Here is a 13518-nt window from a genome sequence, read left to right as displayed (position 1 = left end):
CAAGTCACAAATGCCCCGTTTGCTCATCAAAACTGCCATGCCCTCAAGTAGTAACCTCCCTGTCGTGAAAGAGTATAAGTTGAAAGCTATGTAATGGTTGTGAACCTTCATCTCACTAAAACCCTAAGGCTGTGTGTCGTGCCCTAGTTTGAGGGCTAAAATGAGTTTCAAACAATAATACTTTCCAATGCTTTACACAAAACCACATACACCACTGAAAAGGAATTAGATGGGATTGTTTTCTTTTTCATTTAACAAATGCCTTGTTGGTGGCGTCATATAACATATGTGTGCTTAATCACTTTGAAGTGACAAACAAAATATTATCACCATATTGTATTATGAAATCCTTTTGGACTTTGTGTTAAGCAAAGTATTGAAGACCTAATGTAGTCAAAGATGCATCACCAAAGAAATATAACAAGGTGATCTTAGTAAGAATATACCTTAGTATAAACAATGGCAAGGATCAACCTTTCAAAACAATGTAACCATCAAATGACATAGTTACGCTTGCAATTTAGTTCAACCATGATAAAACCACTATGGGTCATGAGTACTACCAAAGTATGCCAAGAAGAAAGGAAAATAGATACCATGATATTACCACCATGGATCATGAGTACTACCAAAGTATGCCAAGAAGAAAGGAAAATAGATACCATGTCATTTTTGTTTTGACATTAATGCCAACACATGCCAGAGGGGATAACATGACTGTCTATGTGAGTGAGAAATATATAGAGATAGAGATAAGGAGGGAGAAACATGGAATGTGTGTGCGAGTGTAAGAGATACGAAGATAGGTAAGAGGGAGAAATACATCTACATATATAAAGAGGGAGAGAGAGGGAGAGAGTGGGAAGGATAGAAGGGGGAAAAGAGAGAGATACAAGGAGAGGCAAGGAGATATAGACATGCAAGACATAGATGGAGATAATAAACAAATGATATGTTACCTTTAGCACAACTCTCCAAGGAGACATGCTATCCTTAAATAATTGGTATGAAATGAGTAGTCAAAAGTTAGTTTCTCTCTCGCTCTCTTGCTCTAAACATTTAATTTATATTTTAAGTTGAAATTTATTTTATTATAAAAATCAAAATCAAATTCAAATATAATCATTCTACGATAAATATAATTTTAGTAAGACAACAAATATAAATTAAATTAATTCTAATATCTTTTATTTTTTAATATTTTTTAAAAGAATTTGAAAATAAAGAGATGAATATTTTAATAAAAAAAAGAATATTAAAGATATTCTATCAAAAGAAGACAATAATTAAAAATAGATTTTTAATTTATGCATATTTTTTTCTAACTAATAATATTAAAATATATGTTTTTTATTTTTATGATAATTTTTTTTTTAAATTAATATAAATTTAAACATATATTTTAAATTAATTATATAATTTTACATTCTTCTTTTCAAATTTAAATCATTGATTTCAGAAGATAAAAGGTTCACCTCATATAGAAAATACCTTCAACATAATAACCATATATATATGGGGGTCATGCTTGACCTTTTTATCATTCCCAAAAGTAACATCTACTAGTTTAATTTTTTACTTAGTCTATATATAGAATAGATTTTGTCGTTCGTGGAGGAGGAGTGGGGTTGTTATGGTTTCGTTTGTATTATTTTGGTTAAAAAGAGTTGAAGAGGCGAGGGTAGGTAATGAGGAGTAAGAGTAGTAATCGTTAATACGAGGGGACACATGGAAAAAATAGGAGGAGACCTCCAAGTGTAAGTCACACCTAGCGTGCCGGTTTCATTTGGAAAATCAATTGTACACTGGGCGGCTGAGACGAGGGCTTGAAATTGGAAATACAGAAGAAAGAGGATTGAATTATATTTCCCTAATTTAAGATCAGAATTTAGCAGGATTATGCAGGTGGAGATGGACACTGTAAAATCTATTGCATTCGATTGGTGGGACGATGTAAATGCCTCCCCTGATTGGCAGAATCGGGTTTTCTACATGCTTGCCGGACTTTATGGATTTGTTGCTGCTCTGGCTCTTGTAAGTTGTTTCTTAAATCTCACAGGAGATAAATGACTGCAGCTGCCCTTTCGATTTCCCCCTTGCCTGCAGACATGTTTTTTTAAATGCTATTTGCGTCCAAAAGGATTGCTCGTCGACTGCTAATTCACGTATCTAATCTTGCAAATCTCATTTTTTTGTTCTGTTCAACCCCAATTTTATGCAATGGGCATTTCCTTCTTCGATTTATAGAGTTACAATAATATTTGCGCTGCGGGTATTTCTTATATTGTCTTGATTTTTGTAGACGATGTAACTTCATTTTTGAAACTCCAACATTGGTTTTGGCTAGTCCTCACAGATTGGTGATCTACGGTCATTCATTGCTATTGATCCGATACATGAATTTGTGCCTTTCTGTGGCCTCTATGGATTTGGTCGCTTGCCGTATGTGGGTGATTATTTATTTTCTCTATTTTGCGGAGTGCTTTTGCTTCATGTGGGATCTCTCTTCCTCTTAGTTGACAAATTCATATAATTGGCTTTTAGATTTCCTTATACATTCTGGTATATGGCGTGATCCTGTATTTTCATACGAGACACGGGGATACGTCTGTTGTACTTTTATATGTTTGATTGACTAGAACATTTAAAAGATAATGATAACTAGTAATAGTTACATTCTCTTGGGATATATGCATATACATGTAAAAGTGGTAGCATTGAGGTTGGCTTCTTTAGCAGATGCGATTTTGTTCTTTTTCAGTGAAGCAGAGTTCTTTTCTTCGATTTCCGTTCTTGCATCGGTTACTACCATATCTCCTCGAATCGGTTCTACGGGAAAAACCTTTTTTTTTTTTTTTTTTTTTGGTATCGGGGACAAAGCTCTTAATCCCCGTCTGCTGAAAACTTGTAACTATATTGGCCCAAAGATGGATGCGACTAGAAGAAATAACATTTAGAGCTGACTCCAACATTTGGGCCTGGCATCATCCAGCTTGCAGTGTACTTTTGAACTTGGGTGCACAGTGTGCTGTTTCGTTTGGTATCACTTCTATAATTTCCGACGTAATTGAATGCAAGCTGATCTAAAGTAATTGCTGTCGTCCTTCAGATTCCAGAGACACCACTCTGATAGGATTGGGGGATTGCTGTGATTCTCTCCTTAAATGTTGCTTTGGAATTTTTAACCAGACTCCTTCAATTGAATATTAAAAAGTCTATGAAACAATGAGTGACCAATATGATATTTATCACTACTACATATAGAGACCAACATTATCATACGTAGGCTGTATAATTTATTAAGCAATACGAGGCATTGTTCTTGTTTTTAAATTGATGTAACAATTTCCCTTGCTTATGTTGAAAGATACGCTTGGGCTTCATTTATTGCTTTGAATGCGTAGAGTCACATTTGTATATGTGACTAGCATGCATTCTTCTTGCTGGGTTTTTGAAGCCAACTACTATTTTGATTCATTTGGGTTTACCAAGTTTTTCATTCATACCTTGCAACTCATTTGTAGTGGATGACACAAGTATGAGCTGTGGGATCCCATCTGGACTCCTTGAGAACATTTCCCTAACAAAAGTAAATCCAGTCTGTTTCTAGTTGATTGAACAAAACAATACATTTTAATAAGAATTTTCGGTTCAAGTTCATTTTGATTGCTTTATTCAAATTGAATCATTGTAACATAGACCATGCAATGAACAATAAAGTAAATGATGAATATGATGTAGTATTGAGAGAAAGATAAGACGTATTCTTTGTGAGATGGAAATTCTTATCATGACCTTACATTAGATCTTTTTTGAGGTTGCATTCATACACAAAGTGAATCATAACAATATCATATGAAGGGATGTTGTCTCACGAACTCAATATTTAAGAAAGCAACATCATTACAAGATGTCATGTCCCAACCATGACAGCCATACTCACACCATCTCTAATAGGAGAGAATTGTCTAGTTTCAAGATTTCACAATCTTCTGAAACTCAGAACAAATCCAAACATCAAACTGACCCTACGGAGAATGATATAGATACAGCAATCAAGGACTGTCTTGGAGGGATAATCATACTATTAACTAAGGCAGTGACCTTATTAGTAATTAATACTGCGATCTAACCTTGGTGGAACAACAATTCTATCTTTGGAAGAGGAACTATTCTTGTTAACAACAGCAATCAAGAACAAGTAATGATTCTATCATCTAGGAGACAAACAATACAACAATTATACGAGTCAACAGTCAAGAAGGATCATCATAAGCAGTGATCATGTAAACAAACAACTCAGCAAAGTATATGCTTATAATTGCCATGTAAGACTTGGTCAAGAAGTCATCGACACTTCAATAACAAAGCACCATGATGTGGAAAATAAAAACGGTGATTATAGAGGAGAAGACTATCGTGTAAATCACAATTCATAAACACGGTAATATGGAATAGCGACTATGTTTCTGAAGAAGGTGGTTGTTAGATTTACACATGTGATTGAATAAAAGAGCAAATAGTCATTAATTATGAATAGCATCGACTAGAGCAATTAGCAAATAATGGTGGAGAGGAGCGATTAAAGCATTAATCATTGTTAATGAAAAGAGGCGATTAAGGAGGGGAAACATCTCATCACATCCAAAGGATGTAACCTTTTGGGCCTGCAAGATACATAATGAAGATTGATCTCATTCTTTCAAACATCATCGGACATCTTTATTTCTTATTCATCCTTTATGGATTTGCTCACCTGGAGCAAGCAGCCTTTGGCTTTTGGATGCACATTTACCAGTGAAACATATCAGACACATCGCCTATCAGATTTGCTATAAGTCACGAGATGAAACAGGCAACCATCCATATCTGAAGATCATATAGAATCACTACATCATCATACATATCAGGCAAGCATTCATAGATTGAAGGCCTTATCAAACAAATACAATATACCATTGCATATATTAACAGTCTTAATCAGAAACAGAAAACCAAGCGGCATAGTTTACTCTGTCATATCAGAGACAGCAGAGTAAACTCCCCCCTTGCAGATCAGAGATCATCTTTGCACAATTATCATCAGCTTTATCAGAGACAGCAGAGATACTCTATCCATACTAAACATTGATTACATTGCACTAATCATAGTAGATCCGATATAAGATCATCTCTGCATACATCTAAGTGTCATATCAGAGATAGCAATGATAATCCATCCTATGGATTAGTAATATATATCATATCATCATATTATAAGTGATATTATTCTTGCATTTAGTGGTACCAATCGTCATTCTAGTAAGCTTTCATTATCAAAATTCATAAGGAATTTGGGGCTGGATAAGAAATAAGTCCCTTGCAATTGATTTTCGAGTTAATTGCTCCCTTATTCTTGAGAATTAACATAAGGGGACATTACACAAGAAAGTTAATTAATATAGTCCGATTGATGCCACTCGTAATACATAAATAACATGTGATACAGTTTGGCTTTCTTCTAGCCTTTTTCAAATCACATGCCTTATAAATCATATTTTGAGTAGTCCAAGAGAACATGTGATACTAGTAATCTATGATTCTATACCTTCCACTACAGCAAAGTGATATTTTAAGTCAAGAACTAAGTTCTAACAGTTAAACTATACTCCTCTTAGGATATATCACCCAAGGTTTTTACTTTAGAGTCCTTATAACTGAACAGCACATTATGTCCAATCCACATCTCTTATTAGGAAATGGGTGTAAAATGAGACAAAGGGTCTTTTATATAATGTCAACTTTGGCCAAGATTTCATCAATTATATCAAGAGAGTATTATTAGTGCTTGAAACATTTAGAGACTAGATAACAATAAGTAGTATAACCATAGTCTTCTTTAGGTGCTTGACAACTACCAACAGTTTACTGTTACTGCCATTGTGGCACAAATGAGGTTTTATAATTGTCACCATATGCTACAATATTGGGGTGATATGAACATTTGTCATGGCAATGCTCAAACCTAGAAATCTAGATACTCACTATCACAGTCATTTTCACCTCTTATCAATTTTTTTTTATGGTTCCTAACTTCAAATGATCAGGATGCAGTAAAAGCTATTATCAATATCTTCCAAAATCTCACATTGGCTCTACAAGTGTACCTCATGTTACTGTGAAAATAAAATAAAAGATGTAGAGATTTTGAAATCAATCTCCAAATAAACGGAGGGCAATCCCAGATATGAGTACCTCTTGGGATCTATTATTCTGTGTAATTGACTGTCATAATAAAAGAAAAGATAAAAAATGTGTAAGTGATATTAAAAAATACAACTAACTTCTGCTCTTCCTTGTGCATTTAGTTCTAACGTACTAAATGTTGATTTGAATACTCTCAATGAAGAGCAATATGACAATCTCTTCATGTGTTTTTTAAATTTGACTATGATTATTCAATAGTTTCCTTTTTTAAACAAATAATATAAACCTATGTGATATGTCAGGACCTATTGAATATTTTGAATTATCAATTAATTGTATTTTTTTGTTATTTTTTGTTTGCTTAGTTCAAATAACATTGTGGTTAATTTCACTGCATAATTTTTTTTAAATATGGACACAACAGTACATCCCCTGTCTGAGATACTATATTTTTAGTATTCTAAAACAGAATTCAAGATACAACCCATTATTCAAGAAACTATTAACCACCATAATGCTTTAATAAAGCCTATTCAATAGGGACATCTACCAAATTCTTGCTTATAAGCTACGAAGTATACCACATGGTCTATACCAGGGTTTGATTCAAATTTATGTTGATCTCATACAGAACTGATATCAATATATATTCTTGGTGTCTTAGTCAAATACATATAGTCAAACATGTTACGACCATATAATTGGCATCGTAACAAACATTTTACAGTTAATTGCTAGAATAATAATAGTTCTAGAATCAAGGCACCTCCAACTATATACTGACTACCAACCAGGCTCCATAGAATTGTAGGGCAAGCAGCTTGGTAGCCTTAGAATAGTAGGGGGGTTGGGTGGGACTATAGTTCCGGGTTGGGTGGAAACTATAGTTGAGAATCGAGATAGTGGTGGCCCAGTGGACATATAGTTTGGGGCAAGCTAGACCAAGGCATGGGAAGTGGGATAGGTAGCATAATTATGCATATCACATGTGAACTCCTGTAAATAGTTTACAATCTTCCAAAGTCTTTTTGTCTTGATGCTTTGGATATATTTTATCAAATGGTTTTCAGTTTAACAAACAACAGAACAGAAAGCCATTTTCATGGTGTGCCCTAGTGGCATTTTATTAATATTTTTAGGGTGAGTCCCACGGAGCATTAATAATTGTAGAATAGCTTAAAACACCCACAAATCCCATTAAATAACGAAAATGTTGAACTCTAGATCTGTACTGAAATTATCTCATCACAAGAGCCTAGTAACAACTAACAACGATATCTTGCAGATCCACAAGATAGCAAGTGTGGAATATCAGAATGAATGCACAGATAGGAGCAGATCTTCACAATAAAGGAAAAAGAAAGTAGAGTGCCGAGTATTAGATTGAGCCACTTCGAGAGAAAACTCTAAAATTAAAAACCTTACATTAAGAATAGATTTCACAATATGAAATCCAACATCCAACCACTACCTCCTATCTATAGCATCAATAGGCTTCGGAGACCTTATAGTCCCACTTAGACTAGCTGCTATTATAGTTATAAAATCTAGGAACTAACAAATGATTAATTAAAAGTTTGCGTGCAATAGGTTGGTCACTCCTTAACCTACATCCAATGTGCTTAGGGCATCATTGCTCTCAACACTCAGCTAGGTACTTTTGGATGAATCCTTTGTCTTCCCAAGTTACATCGTCTTTGGGCAAGTTCTTCTATATGATGAGATATTTTGTGATCATCCTAGTTTACAACCTCTTGCTCCTTGTCTGGATGATTCGTCTATTTCCAAAATGATCCTTCTTCAAGCTATGGTATCTCTATCTAAATTGGAACCTTATCATCAATCACCTTCTTTAGACAATATACATGGAAGATTGAATGTCTCAGTGTTGTTTGAGGAAAGTTTGGCTTGTATGCTACGCTTCCAATCATTTGCAACACCTTGTAAGGGCCATAGTACTTGGGTACCAACCCGTTGATTCATACACTTAGGAGATAGTGTCCATGAGCTCATCATAAATGGATATCAAATTATCAACTAAATAAAAACCTTCTCAACATTGTTTCAACACCTTAAGAAGATGAGTTACTCAATAGCATATGTTCAACATGATGTAAACACAATGGAAGCATGTGTAGTTAGAATATTTTGTCTTAGTTATATTTAATCAATTAGTTATTCTTGACTATGTGTTATTTAATTGTCGGCTTATGGGAGTTTAATTGTCGGCTTATGGGAGTTATTGGAAGTCAGTTTCTTAGTAGTCGTCGACGGTTGTTGTTACTTGACAACCGTCTGAGGTTTTACATAGATCTCTTGTAGTCACGGAAGGGTGTCTAATCTTGCAAATGCTTCTTGGACTATAGTTTTGTGCAAGAAGATATATTGAACAAATAAAACAATTAGTGCTATGACTATAATTTTGGCATAAAATCATTTGTCCATGATTGTTCTATTTACTTTGCAATAGATATATGTTTATTTTTGTAAGTAAATATTTGGCATTGTTTTCTTAAAGAAGATTGGTTCAATTTAAGAAGTTCATGCCTTTTGACCCCAATAAAGGTTGGAAGGGACCACAACATGGTCAAGATCAAGAGATTAGATGGTCTCTAAGGTTGGGAGAGGAATGAGGCGTAGTCGAAGAGATTCGTGTAGTACAAACTAAAAGCTGAAGTTTGTTGTGAAGCTGAAGTTGGAGTTGGAGTTTGGAGAAAAGATATCAAAACATTCAACCAACTATGAAAAACCATACAAAGGTAGAGTGGGTGGAAATCTTAAGACATCTATTATTGGAAAAGTGTGTCTTGACCGTGCATACCAAGTTCCATATGAAAAGTCAATATAGTCTCCTCTAGATGAGGGAAGTCTTTGCTGGGAGATGGACTTCTTCATGGATGGGTAGAGAATAAGCCATGAGCCTCACAAATAAAAGGACAAGTATTGTAGTTGCTCTTGCTTGGGAGAGTCTCATTGCCACAGAATGTTTATTATGTTGGGATGGAAAATCAAAAGATCACCCTTTAAAGGCTGCTTTGACATCAACTTAGGTAGACAAAATGCTCCAAGTTTGGTATTTTAATTTCTTTAGATTTAAAGCTCATCTAATCAGTATGGTTTCCAATTATGATAAGCAGGAGTTATGGGTACAATATATGGGCATTGGGATCATTATTAGATATTACTCATATTGTCTTTTCCTAAGTATTTGGTGTCCCATGCTTAGGGTATTTAGTGCTAAAATTTACTAGTAATGTTAACTAGACACAAAAAGAAATGGCTATACAAACCTTGTATTGGGGCAATGTGACTAGCATAGAACTTTAGAATTTGTGAATTAAGAGGAATTTGGGCTTAAATTTTTTTATTTGTGCACTGATGAATGGTGTGATGTATCCTGGACCTCCTTAAGAGTAGGTTTATAGGAACTACATGAGCCTAATGTAAATGACTGATTATATGATTGGCATTAGTAAGAGAGAAATATATAACCTGAACTCTTTTTTATTAGAATCCATGAAGTATTATCATTGGTTTAAACACAAGGGATTCTACATGACATAACATGCCATTAGACTTTTACTTGATTTAGTTTATTCTTAGGTTCTATTATTGGTAGGCAATGAATTCCAGCTAGATGTTGTTGATGACTTAGCTTGGTCATTCATATTTTAGTGGCAGTCTTTAGGCGTCCCCATAGCAGATGGGAAGGGAGAAGAACCGAGGATTGGTCATTCATATCTAAAGAAGAGGAGCCCACCTTAGAAGGGGATAGTGAAGTTGAGGAGGAAGTTGATGGAGGAGAAAGTCTTCATTTAAATACACCAATTGGTTTTATTGAGTATGCATCCCATTGATTGGGTGAATCAATTCATTGGGGGTTTCCATTGAGGCTGTAGATTATCTTCTCGTGATATATATGCCAGATTCAAAAGAGTATATTCATGAGGTGGAGCATCCTTGAACCTTTCCAAACATTCTTCAGCAAGTGACAAGTTCGTCACAGACTCACAACAATTAGATGATGTGGATAATGTATCCCTTGTATTGTCTGAGTTGCATAGCCCATCATCTAATTAGGATGATACGGTTTCTATTCACATCTCAAGGCCAATCCACTTGACACTATACAACAGTACATTCAAGATTTGCATAGTATGGCATATATAATTTGCCATATAGCTAAAATAGCAAGAAGACTAGATAGTGTTCATTCTCCCTTGGTTTAATTCAATAGTTTGTTGAAGGATAGAGTCACAATGAATTTATCAAAAAATTTACTTCTCATGGGTGTTTGACTGTTGAATTACTTGAGTTGAAACATAAATGGATTCTACACAGGGTGCCTCTGTCCTAAGACGTGTAAGTTGGAGAGAATGGTAGTTAAGCATATCTTCATTGGCCATGGTGTTGGTGTAAAAGAGTACAAGCTTTGGGATCTAGTGGCTAAGAAGGTTCTCTACAACAAACAAGTCTTCACATCCTTATATTCAATTGAATATTGGTTTCAATATCTCTTTTTGATGCTTCAAACTGAAATGGCAGCCCAATGTACTCTTGGAGATGACATTTGATGAATTAGTTTGTACCTCCCAAAACTTATGGGTGGAACTTGAAGAGCAGATGCAAAGATCTCAGGCCCAACCACTCACAAAGTTTGAGAAAAATGAGCTAGAAGAAAACAATCGACAAATTTTGGAACTTTGAGCTGCCAATGATGAGGCAAAGTATTAGTTGATGGAAGCAGTTCAAATGGTTGAGGGTTCTAGGGTGTAGGAACTTCCTATTGCTATTCACTACTTGAAGCAATGAATAGAAGATGTTTATATGTTTAGGGCTATTGTCTCCTGTTGTTTGACTCCACCTACTTCTATTTCCAATGATGCTATAATATCTTTAGGGATGATTCCTTCCCTGCCCCTAAGTAGATAGTGTATTTTGTCTTGGTTATTCTTAATTGTGCTAATTAATTATTGACTTGTGGGAGTTATTGGAAATTAGTTTCTTGAGTTATCAATGGTTGTAGTTACTTGGTAACTATTGGGGTTTTATATAGATCTCTTGTAGTTAGGGAAGGGGATGTAATCTTGCAAACAGTAAATTTTCTCTGGACTACAGTTTTGTATAGGCAGATATATTATATGAATAAAGCAATTAGTGGTATTACTTTGCGATTTCTGGCATAAAATTATTTATCTATGATTATTCTGTTTACTCTGCAATGGATATCAGTAATCATCTTTGCAAGTAGACAACATGAAAACAAAGCACAGAATTGCAAGGAACTACACATAAGGACTAATACACATTAACTTGGAGAAACATTAAAGGGTAAAAATTCTAGCGAGAGTGAGCATAGTGCCTCATTATCCTACCATCTTAGTCAAAATACAGTTTGTACATTATCCCTCACAACTACTAAGCAACCGTGCAACTCAGAAGCCTTGTCTTTTCACTTGCAATTGCACAAAGAACATGGGAAATGAAGGTTCCAACATGAGCCCACTCGTCGAACTTTGTTTTTATACATTATATGAAGAACAAATGTCAAATGTGTTGATTCAAGTGCTAGAACCCTTCAAACTCTACTCTCTAGCCTGACAGTGAGGTTCTTGCCATTTCGAACAGTCTGAAGATTGTGCATTTGCCATGATGTTTGTGCTTTTTCTGCTTAGAAACTTGGTTATCTACTTAACGTAAAAATCTGAAACTTGCCATGGAGGAGGCTCTTGAGAAGCTTTGGATCACCTAAGCCATTTCCTTGACCTGTTTTCTGCCTTTTTTACATCATACTACCATGGTTTCACAATGGTTTCTTGTCTCCAAGACAAATTTGTCACCTTCTTGATATGGTACTCCATGACCTAACTGTTCCAGCATAATTAAACCTGATTTTTCAATTGCTTTTTGTCCTTTAGTTGCTTTAGAGACATCTTCTTCTATGGCTGTAATCTCAAAAATAATGATTCACCCACTTTGAAATGCCTTTTGCTTTTATGTTGATCAACTTCTTATTTTGTTCTATTTTTTACCATGCTCAAGTTCTCTTTGAAAGTTTAGAGAACTTGCTAATATTGAATATGATCTTCCATTGAATGAACCTTGGGATGTTCTCTCAATTACTGCATAGTAGAACATTATTACACCATTTTGTATAAGGTTAAAGAGTGCCATGAATTGTGACATCTTGTTAATATGGATGGAAGTGTTATATCGCCATTTTATTAGTGGTACTAGTGAATCCAAGGTGACTGCTTTTCTGATGCAAAACAGAAAAGTTATCCCTCAAAACATTTGTTAACAACCTCAGTTTGTCCATCAGATTCAGGGTGATAAGAGTAGCCATGAGCTATTTTTGTACCCAAACAATAGAATTGATCTGTCAAAAAATAACCTTTTAATATATAGAATCATGTCACCTACAATAATTTTGAGTACCATGTAGCTTTTGAATGTTTTCATGAATGCTGCTACAACTGTGCTAGCTATTAGGAATTAGCTAATGCACAAAAATGGGCATAGTTGGTGAGTCTGTTAGTCACTACCATGACACTTTCCCTTCCAACTTTGCCAACTTTGTGATGAAGTCCATAAAAACCCTCGTCCAAAATCAACTAGGAATGGATAGAAGGGTTTTAGGAGACTTGTCTAGAATGTCTTACCTTTTTCTTGTTGGCAGATCCAAACATTTTGCTACAAAATTCTGCACCTTGCCTATGAGCCTCCCTAGAAAAGATCTTGTTTGATTCTCAAGTACATCTATAGGAATTGAAAGTGTCCACCCATTGGAGATGCATGAAGTTCCACCAAAGCCTTCTTTGTTAGGCATGAATTTGACAAAGATATAACATATCCTTAAATTAAACTGAATTCCTTTCATAAACATTACTATTGAATGTATTGGGACCATGTTGCAATAATTGAATGTGGCCAAATATCAGAATCCTATTGTCATTCTTGCTTGGGCCATTCCATCTAATTGGCTTGGGGTATTGATATGGGACTAGGCATGAATTTGACAAAGATATAACATTTCCTTAAACCAAAATGAGTAACTTTTGCAATTATTACTATTGAATGTATTGGGATCATGTTACAATCATTGAATGAGTGGCCGAATATCAGAATCCTATTGCCATTCTTGCTTGGGCCATTCCAACTAATTGTCTTGGGGTATTGATATGTGACAAAGTAATTGCTTATATGTCTTCTTGTCTACTAGGCATGAATTTGACAAAGATATGGCATATTCTTGAACCAAAGTGAGAATTGTTCCCAAACATAACTATCAAATGTACTAGGATCATGGTACAATCATTGAATGAGTAGCCA

General features: G+C 34.9%; 1 protein-coding gene across 2 annotated transcripts in view; it reads left to right on the top strand.

The window, feature by feature from the left end:
* Window positions 1-1640: 1640 nt before the first annotated feature.
* LOC131079066 (tobamovirus multiplication protein 3) overlaps window positions 1641-13518 on the top strand; it is a 90466-nt gene continuing 78588 nt past the window's right edge. Inside the window, exon 1 of one of the 2 annotated variants that reach the window (XM_058016965.2) lies at window positions 1641-2034. In XM_058016965.2, coding sequence (XP_057872948.1) covers window positions 1900-2034 — 135 coding nt within the window. In that variant the 5' untranslated portion in view covers window positions 1641-1899. The remainder of the gene's footprint in view (window positions 2035-13518) is intronic. The other variant, XM_058016956.2, reaches the window with a different exon arrangement.

Source organism: Cryptomeria japonica, chromosome 8 (assembly GCF_030272615.1).
Source record: "Cryptomeria japonica chromosome 8, Sugi_1.0, whole genome shotgun sequence".
NCBI classification, from domain to species: Eukaryota; Viridiplantae; Streptophyta; class Pinopsida; order Cupressales; family Cupressaceae; genus Cryptomeria; species Cryptomeria japonica.
The sequence above is the reverse complement of the archived record's forward strand: the minus strand, read 5'-3'. Positions and strand labels throughout refer to the sequence as shown.